This window comes from Elephas maximus, chromosome 9, assembly GCF_024166365.1.
Source record: "Elephas maximus indicus isolate mEleMax1 chromosome 9, mEleMax1 primary haplotype, whole genome shotgun sequence".
Classification (NCBI taxonomy): domain Eukaryota; kingdom Metazoa; phylum Chordata; class Mammalia; order Proboscidea; family Elephantidae; genus Elephas; species Elephas maximus.
In genome coordinates, this window is record NC_064827.1 from 64,077,899 (window position 1) to 64,097,678 (window position 19,780).

The 19,780-nt window shown below is 44.1% G+C and overlaps 1 protein-coding gene and 1 long non-coding RNA gene across 2 annotated transcripts in view; one reads left to right on the plus strand and one right to left on the minus strand.

The window, feature by feature from the left end:
- The window catches only part of LOC126082569 (uncharacterized), a 120,889-nt gene extending 110,079 nt beyond the window's left edge, over nucleotides 1-10,810 (plus strand). Inside the window, exon 4 of the long non-coding RNA XR_007518579.1 lies at nucleotides 10,679-10,810. This is a non-coding gene — a long non-coding RNA (uncharacterized LOC126082569). The remainder of the gene's footprint in view (nucleotides 1-10,678) is intronic.
- TNFSF15 (TNF superfamily member 15) lies at nucleotides 1,167-19,502 on the minus strand. The gene is made up of 4 exons (XM_049895129.1): nucleotides 19,112-19,502; nucleotides 6,537-6,579; nucleotides 5,232-5,279; nucleotides 1,167-2,581 (listed from the first exon to the last, which is right to left on the minus strand). The coding sequence occupies exons 1-4, from the start codon at nucleotides 19,307-19,309 to the stop codon at nucleotides 2,127-2,129; spliced, it is 744 nt and encodes a 247-aa protein (XP_049751086.1). The 5' UTR covers nucleotides 19,310-19,502; the 3' UTR covers nucleotides 1,167-2,126.
- Between the last annotated feature and the right edge of the window lie 278 nt (nucleotides 19,503-19,780).

Below are 19,780 nucleotides of genomic sequence, written 5' to 3' on the forward strand. Positions count from 1 at the left end.
GCCTCTTACTGTGCAAATCCTTTCCTGCACCCAAGGTCAGGTCTACATAGGTTGTGCCCAGTGTAGACAGAGAGAACATTTTATTTTTTTGAATGAGGTGTTAGCTGTGATCATGGAGACAAACTACAGTCACTGATAAAATATTCCTGGTCTTTTAATAAATATTGTCCTAGGAGTTGGTTAAGCAAATGCTCTCTTACTTAGCTAGTTTTATAGTTACTGAGAAATTTTTCTTTTCTGCTTTAAGTAAAGGGTAATTCCTGTCTGCGATAACCTTTCCCTGTGGCCATCTGGTGTCCGCCCACCTTTTTCAGGGCTCACTCAAGCTTCACTTCCTCTATGAAGACTCTTCCGAACCTCAGGTGGAGGTGACCTCACCCTTCCTCTGTTACCACTGTGCCCTGGGCTGACTGTTTAAAGAAGCTGAATTGAGAAAGAGGCCTGGTTTAAGTTAGCCTAGAGAGCTTAGGAATATGCTTAAAGCCTTAACCTCTAGAAGAAGCCAGAAATTAATTTTTATTTAATTATAAATCAACAAATATTGATTGAGTCCTGCTACGCCAGTCACTGCACTGAGGAGCCATGTCATGCAACTCTCTGCCTCTATAGTCTCTTAGCAACAAGGTTAGGAGTGACTTCAGGGCCAAGTTTGCTCCCAGACCCACCTCTGAGTTCTCCTATGATAATGAATATTCATAACAGAGGCCAAAGTTCTGGAGCTTACTCCCTACATCACAATGAAATGCTCATAGATTTTGTGGAATGCTTGAAGCTAACACATTTTGTTCCATGATACTTGCAAGAACTTTGGGAAGCAAACTGCTGGATGCCATGATTCCTGCTTTATAAGCAAGTCAGCAGAGGCTAAGAGAACAGAAATGCCTGTCCCACCCTCAGTGCTGGAAAATCGTACCAACTAGAGAATATAAACTCATTGAAACACATGAGGGACCTTCTCAATGTCCAGCATCTCCTCCAGGGAAGAGCCTTTGTCTAGGTTGATTAGCTAACCCCATATTTAAATTCTTTTGAATATTTCACGGGAAAAATAACCACAACACTCTGCATATAAAGCTGCAAATCAAATCTCAAAGCAGATCTAAGTTCACATTTTCCAGATTTGGTGATTGACTCCCCCCCGCCCCCCCAGAGAATAAGTTCGTGGTCTCCTAGCATCAATCAAGTTTGTTTTATAACTGTGTCATTAGCTAGAAACCTGTCTTCAAGTTTTCTGAGTGACCTAATCAGCTAGACATCTTACATAAGCAAGAGAACTCCAGAAAGCTTATGTAACAGTGTCAGATGATATTTTCTTAGGATTTGGAGTTAATCCTGGGAGTATGTTGAGTGATATTTGACCAGGAAGCATCTAGACATATTCATATGGGTTTGGAGTAGAGTCCTTCTTGCTCTTCGTAGTATCTACTGCAGTTCCCAGAATATACCAGATGCTCGAGAAAACTGTGCTGGATAAATGCTATTGTTGTATTTTCAATATGCATGTAGAACTCATACTTGCTTATTTTGATACCTGTGTCCATAAGAAAAGGAAGGGTAGCTTTTCCCACATGCCATATATGGCATGAAAACCAATTCCATTTTTGAGAAGGTTCCTGAGCGATACCAGCTCTCTCTTCACTTTTTAAATAAGGCATGAATGTATATGCTTGGGGAAACTGATTAAGGATTCCACTTCTGAAGGGTTTACTTTGTTCTCTAGGGCTTTGGACTTTGTTTAAGGTTCCTCAACTGAAGCAAATGCTTCAGGATCCAATTGGACAAATGGCCCAATGAGAACAAATGCATAGTAGGAAGTCATGGAAATGTTCCTCTTCAGATCTTGACCTAAATAGATATACATCCATTCACTGATCAGTGTTTTAGTGTTTAGAAACTTGCCACTCCTCCAAGCCACCATGACAACGTGTCTGCTCTCTTCTGCCTTTCTCCAACTAGCATTCTTATTAATAAGCCATGTAAAGTGTTAGCTTTTGGGTCCTAAATTTCATAGCTAAACCACTGCCTCTGTGGAATACCCCCATTGGCCCCAAGAAAACTCCTACATATGAACAAAGAAAAGGAACTAGGAGGCAAGGGACCTTCACACAATGACATCTGTACTGCCCCTATAGCAAGAAGGCTCCAAAAAAGGTTTTATCTTCTTTTGTGTAATCCACCAAGGAGATGTCACTGACGTTCACCACCAGTTTATCCCCCTCTTGCAAGGAGAACACAGCCCCCAGGTAGATGGGTTGGAACCAGTTGCTGCCTATTTCACACACTGACTTGGTCCCCGTTAGTAGTTTTGTTGGCTCAGGGTAGCTGTCTGTTACCTTGGTGACGATCACGATGATGGAGTCTGGCTTGCTTGATGGTCTCCCTAGGCTGATTTCACCACACTCGGATGTGGTCCCTCGGAATGTGACTTGTGAGTAAACAAAATAGTCTCCTGCCTCGGGGATAACCAGGAATTTATTTGTGTAGTTCATCCGGTTCTTGGTGAAGGCCAAGCCAAGCTCGTGCTCCCAGTGCAGAGTTGGGAACTGATTTTTCAAGTTCTGTGTGGGAGTTTGTCTTACAACTGCAAAGACAAGAGAGAGGTTTAATTTGTTCATGTTGGAACCTGTAGACATTGCTATAAAGAGTCTCCTATCACTTTTAGAGAAGAGTAAAGTGGCTGAAGAAAACCAACAGCTAGGTGCCTTGAGGAAGAAAGAGTGCAGGATATGTGAGTGAGCATACCGTTTTGTTCAAGGACAGCAGCATCTTGAGCTGGGTGACCTTGGAGAAATTACTTTGCCTCTCTGAACCTGAGTTTTCTTATTTCTCATTAAAAAAAAAAAAAAGAATAATACCTATGGAAAGGATTAAAAGATACGGTGTATGTAAAACATCTAGCTATTATGAATTGCCTCTAAACTATATTCACTTTTATAACCTTTTTGTTTTTAATGTGCTGTGCTACAAAGAGAGGATATTTCAGAGACAGAGTGAGTTAAGTATTCCCTATTATTCTATTTCAATGCCATAGTCCAAAGCATAGGAAATGCAGGAGGTGATTAATAAAGAGCCAACATGGAGGACGTATACTAGAACCAGAGATCTAGAATATTTTAGAAATGGTTCTCATACAGAGACAAGGCCAAAATAGAAGCCAATAGTTGCCTGTGGAGTGAAAGTGACTTGGGTTTGGGGCCACTTGGGCCCAGTTCCCATCCTGGCTCTGTAACACTCTAGCTTACTGATCAACTGTGTAGGTTCCTTCTCTTGTCTGAGCCTCAGCTTTCTCTCTGTGAACTGGGGATAAAGCTCTAACATGACATTTTTGTCACAATGGCTGGATACAATTATGTTCAATAAATAATTATTTCTCCTCCAAAGCAAACCATCAGCTTTCATTTTAAAGTATTAAAAAATAAGTCTATTTTAATTTATATATTTTATATTTTCTTATGTTCGCAATATTCACAAGTACACATTATACAGAACCTATAAATGAATGCTTTTATGAAGTATGTCTATAGCAGAACAGGAAAAATGAATAGAATCAAATCATTGATTTCCAATAAGATATTCTGCAATAAAATGAATATTTCTCAGAAGTCAAAACGTATTTTAATTTCCTGCAACTGCTTTTGAAATCTATTAACAATTACCGTTATTTACTGACAGCCACAGTTTTGGGATAGGTTATGTTTAAAGAGACCATTTAGCAATCTTCATACCAGGTAGGTGACCAGAAACGTGGTTCTTAGATCTTTCTAAAGCTTTGTTCCCTTTGCTGGCTGGACCTAGGGTTTCTTTTGCAAGGGACACATGTCCAGAATGTGTGTGGTCTCCTCTGACCCCAGGAATAAAAGACCCCTGAAGAGCTCTAATGCTGTTTTACAACATCTGTCAAAGGCACTTCTATTACTCACTCCTGCAAGTCTCTACTCTTCTTTGTGGATGATACAGTGGATTAAAAAAAGAAATTCCTCTCAGATGATGCACAAGCATAATTCAATCTTTAGACCAGGAGTAGTTTTGTGAAGTTGTTATGTAATTAGCTCTGTCGACAAAGCACGTGGGGGTTTGAGTAGGAAGTATGCTCTAATGGAGACAGTGCAGTTATGATAGTCAAACCTGGATCTCAACTCTTGTACTTCCTAGTCATGTGACTTGGGAACAAGGGAATTTCGTTGCCTGAACCTCAGTTTTCCCATCTGTGGATGAGAATGACTAATCTCTGTTTTACTAGGCTGTTACATGATTAAATGAGGTAATTGATGTGAAGTGTTTAGTACAGTACCTGGCACATATTGGAAGCTCAGGAAAAGCTGGGTCCCCTCCATTTCAACACCCACCATTTAACACAAGATGGCATCTCCACACTCAGAATTATTTATTTAGTGAAAAATAAGTCCTCAGAATTATTTTAGGATTTGCTTTCTCACCCTGTTTCAATCCCTCCCATTCTTATAGGCAAGTGGTGACTGATGAAGACTCTCAGCATCTCCCTGATTTTCACTTAAGACACACCTCAAATAGTTCCCTTTTTGTCAAACATTAAGGCACACATCTTGAGCCATAAGGCTGTCCCTCTGTGAGCTGCAAATGTCCTTATAGATCGGGAGAATATGCTTGGTTTTAACTCTCTGGTTTTTCAAAAAAATTTTTTTCTTTAACATATCTTTTTGCACTGTGGTGCTTTTTCCTCCAGAGTCCCAAAGGCCTGTGAAACTCCAGGAATTTCCACACTAGACTTGGGAAGCTGGACAACTAATGATATTATGAGATTCCTCTTAAACTTGTTCACATAAGTAAAAACTTTGTGAAAATACCTTCTTGAGTGTAAACGTCCAAGAACTTCATCTTGAATAGGGCATAGATGGAACTCACACATTGGCAGCTCAGGGCATCTTTCACCTGTGCCTAGGTTCAGAATTACTTCAAGCTCTGAGTCTGAGGAAAGCCATTTCTGAATGATTGAGTGTGTGAGTAAAAGAGAGAGATTGGAGAGAAAGGAAGAGGGCTGATAGGATCTGAGAGAAAACACCCAAGAGACGTGAGACTTTGGGCTGCTCGCAGGGAGGAAGATGTTTGAAAGCCCTCGATTAAGAGGAGGAGTCTGTTACCAAGCGGTGGTGTTTCCAGTTTGAAGCCACTAGAATAAGTTTTGGCAAATTCTCTGAATGAAATCTTGGGACTACAGCCCATGGTCTTCTGGAAAACACATCAAAGATAGTTACCTGTCAGGTGTGCCCTTGGCTTAGCTCCATCAGCTCTGGGAGGTGTGTCTGTAATGAAAGGAGAAACATGCTTTGTATCGGTCAAAGGGTGACTTGCATGAAGACAGCCCTTTGGGAGCTGCATGGAGCCTGTGATGGGAGAGAAACACTCCTCTCCTTCAGTTGTGTGGTTCCATTCCTTGGGGGTTTTTGGATTGGACTGTGGTGCCTGCAAACACCCCTGGGGACAGAGGGAGGCTCAGGAGCTAGAGTCTTGAATGCAAATGAATCTTGGCCACATGACTTTGGGCAAGTTATCTATGTGTCTGAGACTCTGTTTTCTCATCTCTGAGATGGGCACAGCAATCCTGACCATGGATGGAGAGTGCTCAGCATGATTCTGGGCACATGGTCAGTGCTCAACAAATTATGGCTTGCCTTTCCTTTTCTCTTTTAGCCATCTGCTCCTGCTGGTCCTGTGGGGACTAATTAGCCTTGTGTCTTCTTCTTGGTACATTTAACTATGTCCACTGGTGCATATGGATGGCTTAACAGAGCTGGGAAGGGGAATGGGTGGGAACCAGTCTGTAGCTATGTGATGTTGGCAGGTCCCTTTCCCTTTCTGGGCCTCTGTTTCCCCATTATTATTCTAGAAGACCTTAGAATTTCCTTTTGGTTCTCAAAAATGATTTTTATTGGATAAGCACATTCTAACTGGAATGATGATGTTGATGATGATTATTCCGATAAAAAGCAAAAATTCGTTGAGTACATTTAACCTGCCAGGCACTGTTCTAAACCCTTTATAGGAATTAACTCCTTCAGTTCACACCTGGTGGCACAGTGGTTAAGAGCTCAGCTGCTAACCAAAAGGTCAGCAGTTTGAATCCCCCAGCTGCTCCTTCAAAACTGTATGAGGCAGTTCTATTATATCCTATAGGGTTGCTATGAGTTGGAATAGACTCGATGGCAATGGGTTTTTTTTTGTTTTTAGTCCTATTGGAGAGGTAATTTTAAATCCATTTTTATAGGTGAGGAAAATGAGGCACAGGTAGATGAATTTTTTTTTTGCCCAAGGTCACACTGCAAGTAAATTTGAGAGCTGGAGTTGGAGTTCAGTTTGTCAGTCCCACACACCATGTACTTGACCATGGAGCCTTTTGCCTTCTCGGTGCCTGGGGAGAAGCTTCACTTCTCCTCTGGGTTGGCGTCCCTTGGCTTAGCAACTTGGTAATTTCAGACCCACCTTTGAACCTCCTGCATACCAGAACTACTAGAAATGCCCTTGTTGCCCACAAGAAAGGCATTAAAGACGAATACACTTACAAGCTCGCTGATGTGATGGTCCAAACTCTTGTCCCTCTGGAGCCTGTTGGGAAAGACAGATACGGTTCAGGCCATCCGTGTCATCCCAGCCCCAATACCCACACAGCTCACAGCATAATTAAGATGCTGCTGCTGCCCAGCCTGGGTGCCCTGAGATGAGAGAAATGGCGATGCAGATATTTTGTTTGATGAGAGTCTTTCACCCACGCTTTCTTCTTTCCTCATCCAGTAACATCTATGACCTTTCTCTTGCTTATGCTTGTCTCTGAAACTTAACTTTAAAATTCTGTCCTCTGAACTTTTCTTGTTCTTTTCTAGGCATCCTGTCATTACTTCTATTATTTGAACAGGTAATGACACTTGCTTTGTTTTCTTTTGAAAATTGAAACTATTTAAAAAAAATGATACCAAAACAAAACAAAACAAAACAAAACAAAAACCCAAAACCCCCCCAAAACCAAAGAGATAATGGCCATGTTCTCCTGATCAGCCTTAACAAGTCTTCCTTATTTCCACGTGATACGTGAAGACTTTATTACTGCCAATCCTAGCTCGTGAGCCACGACAGATGCCACGTGTGGAAATGCAACTATGTTGGAGACCAAAAGACCTGAACTTGAATCTTGGTTCCATCCTTTATTAACTATATGATCTTCAGCCAGTTACTTTTCCTCTCTGAGCTTTAGTGTTCTTGTTTGTAAAGTGGGAAAAATAACATCCCTTACCGTAAATGACTCCCAGGCTTAAGTTGACAGTCAAATCATAAAGCATATGGATCAGTGCAAAGAACGCATGAAAAATGGAACCACCAACTCACGTGCCTGAATAAAAAGCTCAAAAGCAAAACTCAGTTCTTAGTTTAGGAATAAAGTCACCATTTTAAATTTTACAATGCTTCCAAAAAGCCTTCTCTGATGTAACTTTGAATCAACTCAGAGTCTTCTGATCTGCTCATTGTAACTACAACAGCCCCCGCTAACAAATCCACCCTTATGTCACCATCATCACTTGATTAGTTCTGTCTTAAAACACTTGTGCCTGTGTGTGTGAGAGAGAAAAAGAGAGAGAGAGTGAGTATTTGTGAATGGGGAATAGTGTCTGTGTGAGTATAAATGAATTAAAACTCAGTGGGAGAGAGTGCGAATTGGTGTGTTTTTGCATCTGTGTATCTACATGTGTCTGTGGTGTGGTGTGGTGTGGTTTGCAGGGATGTCTCTCCATATGCATGTGTGGTCATGTGGGTGTGACTGTGTCATTGCTGAGTCTAGTGAGTAGGAGAGAGCTGGTCTGTGAGTAATAGCGATCTTGTGAGAGCCTAGACCTCCAGGCTCTTTGTACTCTCAAACCACACTACCTAACCTCTACTGAAAAGCTGCCTGAGGGCAGAAATCTTGTCTTTAAACTATTAATTGACTTCATTGTCTCTCCAGCTCCTTTCCGTTTCCTAATTCTCTTCATGGCACCATTACTACTTCCCCTCAGTTACCAGATGTGAAATCTGTGTCCTTCTCCTTCCACACACCCAAGGGTTGTCATTTCTATTTCTGTGCTTTTTTCTCATTGTGCTTCCATTCCAGGCCTCAGCATTCTCTTGAGTTCTTCCAAGAGCCTCCCAGCAGGTCTTCCCGCCTCTGGTTTCTCCCTTTCTTGGATCCATTTCTTAGCCTGCCTCCAGAGGATTTTGTTAAAGCATTACTCTATAAAGACAACTCTGCCTCAAAACCTTCAGTGGCCCCCCCCATGGCCTTCTAGACACAGACCCAAATACTTATCTTGGCATTTAGGTCCCAGTTTACCATTCTAGTCTTGTTACCTATTATTTATAGTCCCCTCCAAGTCCCCTGTGATTCAGCCATAAGAGACAAACACAATGACTGATTCAAGGGATCTAAAAAATGAAGTAAGTGTAGCCACTGTTCATTGAATAGGGAGCGACACCATGCTAAGCCCTTCACATGCATCATCCCCTTCTGCTTTGCAAGAACCCTTTGAGGAGGATGCTATTCATGTCCTCATATTGAAAATCAAGCTAAGAGAGGTTAAACAACTTGCCCAGGGTCTCACACATGGAAAGTGGAGGAGCAGGATTTTAACCCAGGCGAGTTGGCTTCAGAATCCCAAGCTCTAAACCATCACACCCTACAGCTTCTTGATAAGCTCCTCATCTGGACAAGTTCCATGCACTGTGACAGTGGGGGCAAGCACAGAATGCAGAGGACCTGGATTCACCTAGGGGTAAATCAGGGGAAATTACCCCTAACAGTTCTTACAGATGTTACCTAGGTAATAAAAGGGGTAATGACCATTCCAGACAAGGCCATCAATTTATGCAAGAGTAACGAAGCTCAACAGAGCATGGGGGCAGTTAGGAAATGGCAAGGATTTCTGCTGACGATGAATACACTATGTACATCTTAGCTGAGGAACATGAGTACAATGGTCTTTGGAAACCTAAACCCAATTAATGTGGCTTTGATGGGTCTCTGGGGTGAAGAAGCAGCCCAGAAATGAGCTTACTCTGTATCTTGTTTCCTTATTTGCTATTGACAGAGCTGATAAAGGAACTAGCCCTTTGGCAAGGCAGAAAACTGAAGGTGGGATTCTCAAAGAGAACTGGGGAGAGCTTGACAGCATTCTCTTATGTAGGAAAGGGTACTTACCCTGGTTGGTTTTCTCCTGCTTCAATTAGCTCTCTGTTTAGAGGCCTCTTGAACATTCTGCTTATCTTTGGCTAAGTAGACACTCAGCTAAGTGTTTGAGGGGTTCTTTTTTTTTTTTTTCTTGACTCACAGACCCCATTGTAATTAGCATGTATCTGGGATGTGAAAACATTTTCCTTATCTGTTCAGTTGAATTTCTATAAGTTGCGTATACATTTTATTTTCACATATGAACGGATATGTATAGATCTGAGTGGTCCAGAATGTCATAAACACCGGGAGACTATGACAGCACTAGCTGGCAAGTGTGGAAGACCTCAACATTCCAAGAGTTCACAAGAAGAGCATCAGTTGGGGCTCCCTCTTCAAGAACAACATGTATAGCTCTACACCGCTGCTCTGTTAGTAAAGACTCTGTCCCTTGTGGAAGGAGATTGTTGTGGCGACTGGAAGAGGGGATGAGTGAGGGTATTTGAGAGGAGGAAATAGTAGCTTATTTGGGAAAAGTTTGTGCATTTGAGCTAGCTCAATGCCTGCGCTCAAGATGGTTGGTGGTAACACCAGAACAGTAAAATACCTTACTATTCTTTAATTATTGACTTATCTCCACCATTTTTGGCTTACTCTGAGGTACCAAGGAGACTATGGCTCCTTGAGGGGTGCCAGTCACTGTAACACCAGCACCCAAATTGAATAGACGTGGGGTCCAAAAGCGCCTCAGAAAAATGGGATTTATTTCTCCTTAAACACCTTCTGAAGCCACTGGCTGAGAACCAGGGTTCAATTTTATTCCCCTGAGCATTTATTATTCCCTGAAGTGATATTACTTACTTGTATGTCTATCACTTTTCTCTCTCTAGTAGAACTCAAGCTTCACGCAGGCAGACGCCTGGGCTGCCTGTCCAGCTTACTGCTGTATTCCTGGTGCCTTGGACAGTGCTTGGCATTTCTGTTGGATTACCCAGCTGGCAAACTCTGCAGATGCTCGGGCACCAGAAAGACAGGGGCAGAAAAGAGAGGAGGATGGAGCGAAGTTTGGTCTCAGTGACTTCAGCCAGAGTTTTGCAATTCAAACATTTAGGAGTATTGGTTTAAACTGAAAAAAATTTTAACTACAAAGAGTTGGTTAGCCATAATCCTTCAGTACTGGGACCTCTAAAGTTCGTCATTAGGCTCTGCCTGGAGCATAGTCACAGACCTAGAAATAATTGTTGAAAGTTAAAAGGCTTGGCCAGGAGACAGCCAGAGATGGCAAATGAGTATGCCCGTCAGCAGACATCTTGGGGGTGTACCTGGTGCCATCAGGATTTATGAGCCCAAGTATAGCAAGTTGGTACTTTTTGACCCTTAGTTCCTGTAAGACAGGGAATTTATACTTACACTTTCATGGAATTTTCTTACTTTTCCTCACTTTTTTTTTTTTTTTGTATATTGACTGGTAATCCCTGACTCAAATAACTATGACCTTTTTTAACCCTACAGGTATTTTTAGAATTACTGAAGTTCCTCAAACTGGGAAGAACGAAGGATGGAGGGAAGGAGGAGACTAATTGAATGTTCACCAGGGACCAGGTACTGTGTTGGGCATTGATGTGTATTTCTCATATAATCCTTCAAGGAGGGACCAACCTCACCTTTTTGTAGCCCTTTTAAGCCTATAACTGAGGTTTAAAGAGGCCAAGTAACTGTTCAATATCAAAGAATAAATGGAGAGTTGGGAGTCTGAAACTTTAGTCCAAGTACAGACCCTGGCGCATTTCGGGAGCTCCACAAACATTGGCTGAATGCTCAGTGGATGAAGGAGCTGAAGTGATGTGGTCTTTGAGATTCTCTTATCAGCATTTCACCAGAAAAATCTCTTGAGTATATTTTAACTAATGACCCAGTTAGCCTTTACGCCCACGTTTTGTAGTCACTCTCTAGTATATTCATAAACAGGAAGAGACATTCATTACTTTTTGTCATAAATGTTGCAATTGCAAAGGCATAAATGTTTTATGACCCATAACATTGCCCCAGCACTTTTAGAAGAAATACACCAATATTTGGCCTCTTCTGTCTTGTGCCTCCCTGTTTGTACTTGCGTAAGGTTAAAATTAAATTACAAATGCTTTATTCTGAGGTCATTTTATTTCATCCTCTTCCAAGTTGCCCTGGACAGGACTTTACATGCAACATTCAGCATGTTACAGAGCAAAGAATGCAGTCTTGTCAGTCTAGCAAATTTGGAAGTTGTAGCTCTGTTATTTCCTTGCTTTCTGACTTTAGCATGTCACCTGACCTCAGTGAGACTCAGTTTCCTTATCAATAAAAGCAAACAAGAATTCTCAGGACTATTGTGATGGCTAAGAAAGGCCATGCACATAAAATGGGTACCCCGTTCATTTCCCTTCTTTCTTTTGCCTCAATAAGTGCTTATGGTATGTATCCTGGTTCAGCGCATCTTCCCTTAAGTCTTGTGCCTTCAGTTGTAGACTGCAGCCACCTTCCTGTCTCTTTAAGTCAAGTGGTGAAATTGGATACTTTGGGAGCGTTGGGGGGCTTCTTCCTTTTCCCAATAGACGGATATTCAATTACTTTCTTTAGACCACAGTTTAGGAGACCCTGGGTGGTGCACTCTACTACTAGCTGAAAGGTTGGCAGTCCAAACCCAATCAGAGGCTCCCCGGAGGAAAGGCCTGGTAATCTGTTCCCGAAAGGTCACAGCCTTGAAAACCCCATGGAGCAGTTTCACTCTGCATGCATGGGGCCACCATGAGTTGGAATTGACAAGATGGCATCTACCAACAACAACAGTCTACAGTTTTCTTCTGGACTCCTGCCCTTGCAGAATGCAAATTGGTTGGCTGGAAGATGAGCTCTTGCTGCCACTGTGCTGCGGTGGCACTGGGGTGTGTGGTCTGTCTGAGGACTCAGAACTCGAGCTGCTGTTCAGCGAACGATGTGTGCGTTCACTTTAAGGAGTGACTGAAAGGATTCTGAAATCCCTAGCTACAAGCTGCCAGGATGTTTGAGGTTCGAATTCACAGCTCTCCCTTCTGTAGCACACCTTCACTACATCTGGTTTCTCTGTCCTTTGCCCACAGCCTGACCTTTGTAATGTATGGGGCTTGTCTTGGGCGCTTGCCATGCAGGAGCTCCTTGGGGCTACAGCAGGGGTAATGCCACTGTGGGATCAGCATTTTGCAGTTTACAAAACACTTTTTATCTCAACTACCTGTTTTCTCCAGACAATGCTGAGACAATTGTCATTATTGTCCTCGTTTGAAAGAAGAGGAAATAACTTAGTGAGATAAAAGGGTTTGTCCAAGGTGGAGTGGGTACAGAAATAATGTCTGGTGTATCTACCTTATGACAATAGCTTTCTGAATATCTTGCAGAATTTTCTGCACAGCAATGGAAAGAAAGGGCATTAGCCTCCTTCTTTTCCAGACAGGGAAATCTAAGGCTCAGGGAGGTCTGATACCTTGTCCACTCTGTCATGCTGCACTCCTTCCAGCAAACACTTAGTGAATGTTTTCTGTGTGCCAGGTATAGCTCAGTGCTCTCAGGGGGTGCAGGGGGCTGGCATATATTGAGCACTTACTATGTGCTGGAAACCCTGGTGGCATAGTGGTTAAGAGCTATGGTTGCTAACCGAAAGGTTGGTAGTTTAAATCCACCAGGCACCCCGTGGGAACCCTATGGGGCAGTTCTACTCTGACATATAGGGTCACTATTAGTCAGAATTGACTCGCTGGCAATGGGTTTGGTTTTTTTTTTTAATATGTGCCAGACACATTTCAGAATGTTATTGTGAAATCCTTCTGACCACACTGGGAGGTAAATAATTCGCCTGAGCTTATACCCAGAGGCAGACAAGCATAGTGGCTAGAAGGGACGTATACTGTGAATTTGAATCCCAGCGTCACACTCTGTGTAACTTTGTGCAAGTTGCTTAACTTCCCTGAGCCTCAGTTTCATCATCTTTAAAATGGGGATGAAAGTAGTATTCTCCTCATCATTTGATTTTGAAGATTAACTGAGATGATGCCTGTAGGAATGATAGCAGACACAGAAGCCCTGGTGGCACACAGTTAAGAGCTCGGCTGCTAACCAAAAGATCGGCAGTTCAAATCCACCAGCTGCTCCTTGGTAACCTTATGGGGCAGTTTTACTCTGTCCTATAGGGTCGCTATGAGTCGGAATGGACCCTATAGCACCAGGGTATTGCACATGTGTCATCTGCCAGGCACGGTGCTAAGTACTTTTTATGCATGATCTCACTTACTCTTCTTGAAACTGTAAATATGAAGAAGCTTAACACATTGCCTTCCATACCAGAAGTTATTGTAAGGTCACAGCTGTGAAGTGGTGAGGCCATGGCTTTCCCTCCAATCTGTGTAACTCAGCAGCTGGAGCTCACACCACTCAGGGACCCTGTTGTTCTGGGTGGAGACCAGCTAGGTCAGAGGCAGGTGCAGGGCGAAGAGGGCTATAGCAGACAAGGACCAGGAGCCTTGCATGGATTTTCAGGAACAGGGGCGGAAGTGAGATTGGCGTGAAGCAGGAATGAAAGGGGGATGAGAACATGGAGAGAGTGTGTGCTGATGACTCTAGAAACTGGACCTGTAAGGGAAGAACTGATGCAACCCTGGGCGGGAACTCCTTCTATGGCATCTCTGACAATTCATTCCATGGTATTGAATGCCCAGTCTGTGCCAGGCTTGGGGCTGAGACTGAGCCTGGTGCCTTTGTTATGCTTGGAACACAGACTGTGCGGTGGAGCGGTGCTGAGGGTAAGACAGGCTTGGCCTCAGGGAATTGTGGTTCACACACTGGTTCACACTGGGGCCTGGGGATTCCTCCTGAAGGCAGTGGAGATCCACTGAAGGCCTCAAAGAAGGCCCGGACCAAGGTGGAGCTGGGCAGAGAATGGATCAGGGGCTGGGATGGGGTCGGGGGCAAGACTGGGGTGGGGAAGGAGGCACTAAGACAGCTCATAAATAGCAGAGACCAAATAAAACTCTCCAGCATCAAAGCATATTCTCTCTGGCCCAGCGCTGGTAGAGTCCAGAGCAGGTGGAGGCGTTGTCCTCTATGATGTAATTTCCCCAGGCAAGGAAGTACCCTGGCCATAACAATAGTAGTAATAGAAGTAATCATAACAACAACAACTACCATTTGTTAACCCTCCACCCCCTGCCAGACACTTTAAACACCTTATTTTTAATTATGCTAATTTCACACATAAAGAAGCTGAAGCCTAGGAAGGATAGGTAACCTGACAAAGTTCACATGGCTAGGCCAGTGTTCAAACTGATTAGAGCTTTTTGCCTATGATTTTTCCAAGATACAACTCTGCATAACATCTTCCAGGTGCCTAAAGGTCCTGAAACAGTCTACCATCTTTATATTTTTCTGTAGGGAGCCGTGGTGGTGCAATGGTTAAGCGCTTGGCTGCTAACCAAAAGGTTGGCAGTTTGAACCCCACCAGCAGCTCCATGGGGGAAAGACCTGGCCATCCGGCTCTGTAAAGATTACACTTAGAAAACCCTATGAAGCAGTTCTGCTGTCACATGTGGTTGCCTATGAGTTGAAAGCGACTTGACGGCATCTAACAACAATAACGACAGCAACGGTAACGTATTTTTTCTGTAAGGCAATACATACATTTGGTACAGGAGGGTGTAGTTTTTAAAATGTCTCCTCGCCTTGTTGCCCAGCCACTGAGTGCCCCTACCTGGACTCTAGCAGAGTTACCGGTCTCTTTTGTGCCCTTCCTGAGTTATTACGGACGGAGTCCTGGTGGCACAGAGGTTAAAGCAATTGACTGCTAACCGAAAGGTCGGCAGTTGGAATCCACCAGCAGCTCCTTAGAAACCCTATGGGGCAGTTCTACCTGTCCTGTAGGGTTGCTATGAGTTGGAATTAACGGCAATGGGTTTTGAGTTATAGGCATTTATAAACATATTCACACATGTGAGTCTATATTATTTTTTTTAAGAAACTGAGGTATACCGTGTCATAGAGGTTGTTCTGCGTTTTGCTTTTTTCACTTAATGATACATCTCTGATTCTTACACTGCTCCTCAGAAAAACATGGGCAGCCCTAACTCCCCCTGGCCCAGGTAGGTCATTCTGAGGATGGAATGGGATTTGGTGTGTGAAGCTCCTCACTGGAAGCCTGGCACAGACGGAGGCTCAGTCATTGTGGCTGGTCTCGTCCATAAGTATGAGGGATGGCATTCTTCATCTGGCTCTTAGGATGGCAGTCTGGCACTGAGTAGCAGGCCACGTGGCCTGGGTTTGAATCTTGGCTCTAACACTGACTAGGGGTACAGGCATGGGCAAATCCCTTTAGCCCTCTGAGCCTTATTTTCCCTATCTGTAAGGTAAAGGGCTTTAGTCTGGATGACCTTAAAAGGCTCTGTTACTGCCAACAGCCTGGGACTGTCTGGTCAATTTTTATTGGTAATAGAATGGGGCCTGTGACCTGGATCTTAGACCCAGCTTTCTAGCCATGGGTGCCTTCCTTCCCTCTTCCAGGAGGCCTTTCCTGAGCCACCCTTACCCCAAGGCTGGGCTAAGAGATGATCTGGAATCTCACAGCACCTCTCAGTTGAACTAGCCCATTTCCTTGTCTATATCATGCAGCAGACTTGGAGCTCCCTAAGGCCAAGATCAAGCCTGCAGCTCCGGAGCTGCAGGGTACCTGGCAAACAGTGTCCATCACAGTAGCCATGAGCATGTAGCTCTCCTCATACTCTCAACGTGCAAAAATGCTCCAGCACGTGCCTCACTGATATTGTTGGATCATTGATACTAGTACCTCCTCCTTCTGGAAAGAAATCTGAGACTCCCAGCAATGAAGCCCTGTGCCCTCAGCTGGGTTTCAGACACAGATTTTTTTTTTTTAAGAGCCATAACATGGTACTGTTATGTCCACCCACGCTCTCCTCAGTGACCTGGATTCCTTTCCCTCAATCTCATTTTCCTTCTCCTCTGTGCTGCCTAGTCTCCTTTTGTGCCTCCAGATCCACTTTTCGCCTGCTCTGAGCCCTGTGAGGCTGAGTTTTGGCCACTGCTCCTACCTGGCTCCTTTGAGCCCGGCTTCTGGTTGTCTCTGGTCAACGGGGTCAGAGGGTAGGAGGAGGGAGGGGGTGAAGTTTTCCCTTTCACCCCTCCCTACTCCCTCCCAATGACTGCCTTTTTCTACTCAGACCGCAGCTCCTCTGGGGCCAGGCCTTCTCCTTGGCTTCAGTTCTCACCGGGCTCCTCTAACGTTCCGCCCTCCACTTGCCCCTTCAGGACCTTTAAGGGTGGTGACCAGCTTCCTTCCCACCATCACTAGCCTAGGAGCAGTTCATCAGTGCTTGTGGTTCCCTTAACTCTGCCAACATCTCAGCAAAGAAGCTTTCCTTTAAACTCCTTTCAAACCCTCTTCTTTAAACTTTCCTCTTCTTGAAATGCACTTCTTTGAGTGCGCCAGCCAGCCGTTCCTTTCAGGACCCCGATTGCTACATGTGTCCCAGTCTCATTTCCTTTTCACTTTCACTTTTTTCTGATGCACTGACAAGTTACATAGACTGGCGAAACCGCAGCTTTGAAACGTCCCCACGCGTCTATCCTCCAGGAAGAGGGGTCTAGCTACAACATAATGGGCAGCATTATTCATTTCTTGAACACTTACAGCAGGACAGGCATTGAGACAGACTCCGGGGGTGTAGCAGTGAATAAAGAGACTCAGCACGGTTCTTCACGGGGCTTACCATCCAGTGACAACTTGTGTTACAAGCTTGCTCCATGACTGTGGGCAAGCCATTGGTCCTCCCTGGATTGTGCCCTGCACTTGTTGGTCTTCCAGATCTAAAGAGCATTCTCTGGTTTCTGCTGACATAGGGGATCTCATCAATGGGCTTGGGCAAAAGAAGAGTTGCCCCTCAGGACCCAGGAAAGCTCAGGTTCCTGGAGCGCAGAGGTGTATTAACCAGCAACCTCAGTACTGAGGGGCTTACAGTAAGCAAGGTATACAAAAAAAAACCCAAACCCAGTGCCGTCGAGTTGATTCCGACTCATAGAGACCCTATAGGACAGAGTAGAACTGCCCCACAGAGCTTCCAAGGAGCACCTGGCAGATTCGAACTGCTGACCCTTTGGTTAGCAGCCGTAGCACTTAACCACTATGCCACCAGGGCTTCCAAGCAAGGTATGCACGGGGTTAATTGTGCTTACTTACTCATCTGTAGTGCAGTTTCACATGGTTTCATTATGTCTTTGATGTGAAAAACAGGTGAAATTGTGCAGTACAGGTAAGTAAGTAAGCACAATTAAGCCTGTGCGTACCTTGCTTATTGGGTAATCCGTCCTGGCCTGGAGGCCACTCTATGCCTCGTTCAAGAGCAAGTGTCTCTTTCTGGCTAAAGACAGAGACAAGGGCTCCAGAGGGCCAAAGGGGTCCTCCAGTTTGGCTGTGTAGGAGCCAGCCCCATGATGGTCAAGGGGTCGCAGCCTGACCTCCTGAGGTCTGCAGTCCTCCTCTAGCACAAACAGCATTTCCGGTTGTCTGGATGTTTCTGCTTTTTGCCAACAGTGGCATGTGGTCATGAGTGCTACTGCCTGAATCACAGCTTATGGGCTGATATACACTAGCCTTGGCTGGCTCATGGCTTCTCTACTTTGAAGTTAGCCAGGGTTGTATGGAAACCAGTTTTCCAGTTAAGCCAATTGGGAAGCTGATTTTCTCCACTGGAGTTTGATATTTTGGCTGAAATTAAATCAGTCACCATCGATTATGCAGGTGCATTTTTTAAAAAGGAAATTACTAGAATAGCACTTTCTTTCGACTTGCAGGTACGTTTTTGCTCTTCCTAGTCCAGAATGACGAATTTTCTCCTGGCCACCTATACCCCCTCTGAGTATCATTCTCCCTAGACCCTTTATTCTTATTTTGACTAAGAGCTCTCCATCCCCCACAAAATCTGAGAGATCAACAATCAGGCAAGAGGTTTTTTCTTGAGCTTTAAGAAAAAAAAAATTTCTATTGGTTATTGGTTAAGTAAATTATAGTGCAGGAACATACGGGAATATGATATAGCCATTTACATCATCACTCAGATGGGGATTTATAGACATAAATAAAATCATAATGTAGTAAGAAAATCCACATCTTTCAGCCAAAGTTTAGACAGGCCTATAAAACAAACAATAATACATGTAGTTCAGCCATGTATGCCAGACTAAATGGGGACACCAGTCCAGGGGCAAGGATGAGATGGTAGGAGGGAACAGGAAAACTGAATGAATGGAAATGGGGAACCCAAGGTTGAGAAGGGGAGAGTGTTGACATGTCACAGGGTTGGCAGCCACTGTCACAAAATAATTTGTGTGTTGTTTAATGAGAAACTAATTTGCTCTGTAAACTTTCACCTAAAGCACAATTTTGAAAAAAAAAAAAATACAGTAAGAGAATTCAAATAATTCCATTTTATTAAAAAAAAAATGGCATTGTTTACCCCAAAATGTTAACAGTGGTCATCTCTAAGGGGTTATGGGTAATGATAATTTTCTCCATCTGTATTTTCTAATTTTTTTAAATAACCATGTGTTACTTACATTAATTTAAAGTTTTTTTTTTTAAGAGAAGAAATGTTCCCAAATTATCAGCATGTTATCATAATTATTTAAAAATATGGGTCTTGAGGTTATTCCCATATAAACATAAAGAGGGACAATTCATTCCCTGGAAAAACTGAGAATAAAAACCAAACTGACCCTGTTCACTCTCGCATTTCCCTGTCCCTCACATCCCCCATTTCCTTGGCATGTAGACAGCAAGGCATGGGGTGGATCAAGAGCTCTGTCCAAAGCTGAAGAACCTGCCGGGCACCCACAGAGGGTCTGCGGATCCACCAGGTGGAGGAGAATCTGCCTTACCTGGAACATGCAGGCCTCTCCCTGGGCCCGGAGCTGGCCCACAAGCAGGTAGGTGGTGAGCCCTGCGAGGATGGGAAGCAGCACCAAGCAGCAGGTAAGAGCCCAGAGCACTCGGCCGCTCCTGGCCTGCAGCCCAGTTCCGGCCCTGGGCCTGTGGCTGCCGTCCTCTGGAAGCATTTCCACACTGGCTGTCTCCATGAAACCCAGATCCTCCGCCGTGCTCTTGCTGGCCCTGGAGGCGCCACTGACTTCTCCTCGGCAGAGAGACCCCCCATTAAATAGAAGACCAGTTTCGCACGCATGGGTGAATTAATCATCTTGCCTACTCCTCCCCCTTTCTCTCCCCCTGGACAACACGCTGTGGCCCTGCCTTCCTAGGGAATGCACCGCCTACAACAGAAACCAAGTTTGGTTTAAGGAAAAAAAAAGAAAAGCTTTGCCAAGTGTATTTATATACAGTGTGCTTATGTACTCCTTCCTTCATTTACAGAAGGAAGTTAGGAAAGTCCCTGGAGGAGGAGATAAAGAATTCAAGTCAGTGGGTTGGACCATTAAAATATACCTGCTTCTTGTGCTGGAGTCCTGCCAGTTGGGCCCTTCTGGGAGCATGCTTCTTCTGGAAGTGAAAGTGAGGGAAGGGGAAGTGTGTGGCTTGCAGCCTGGGAAATG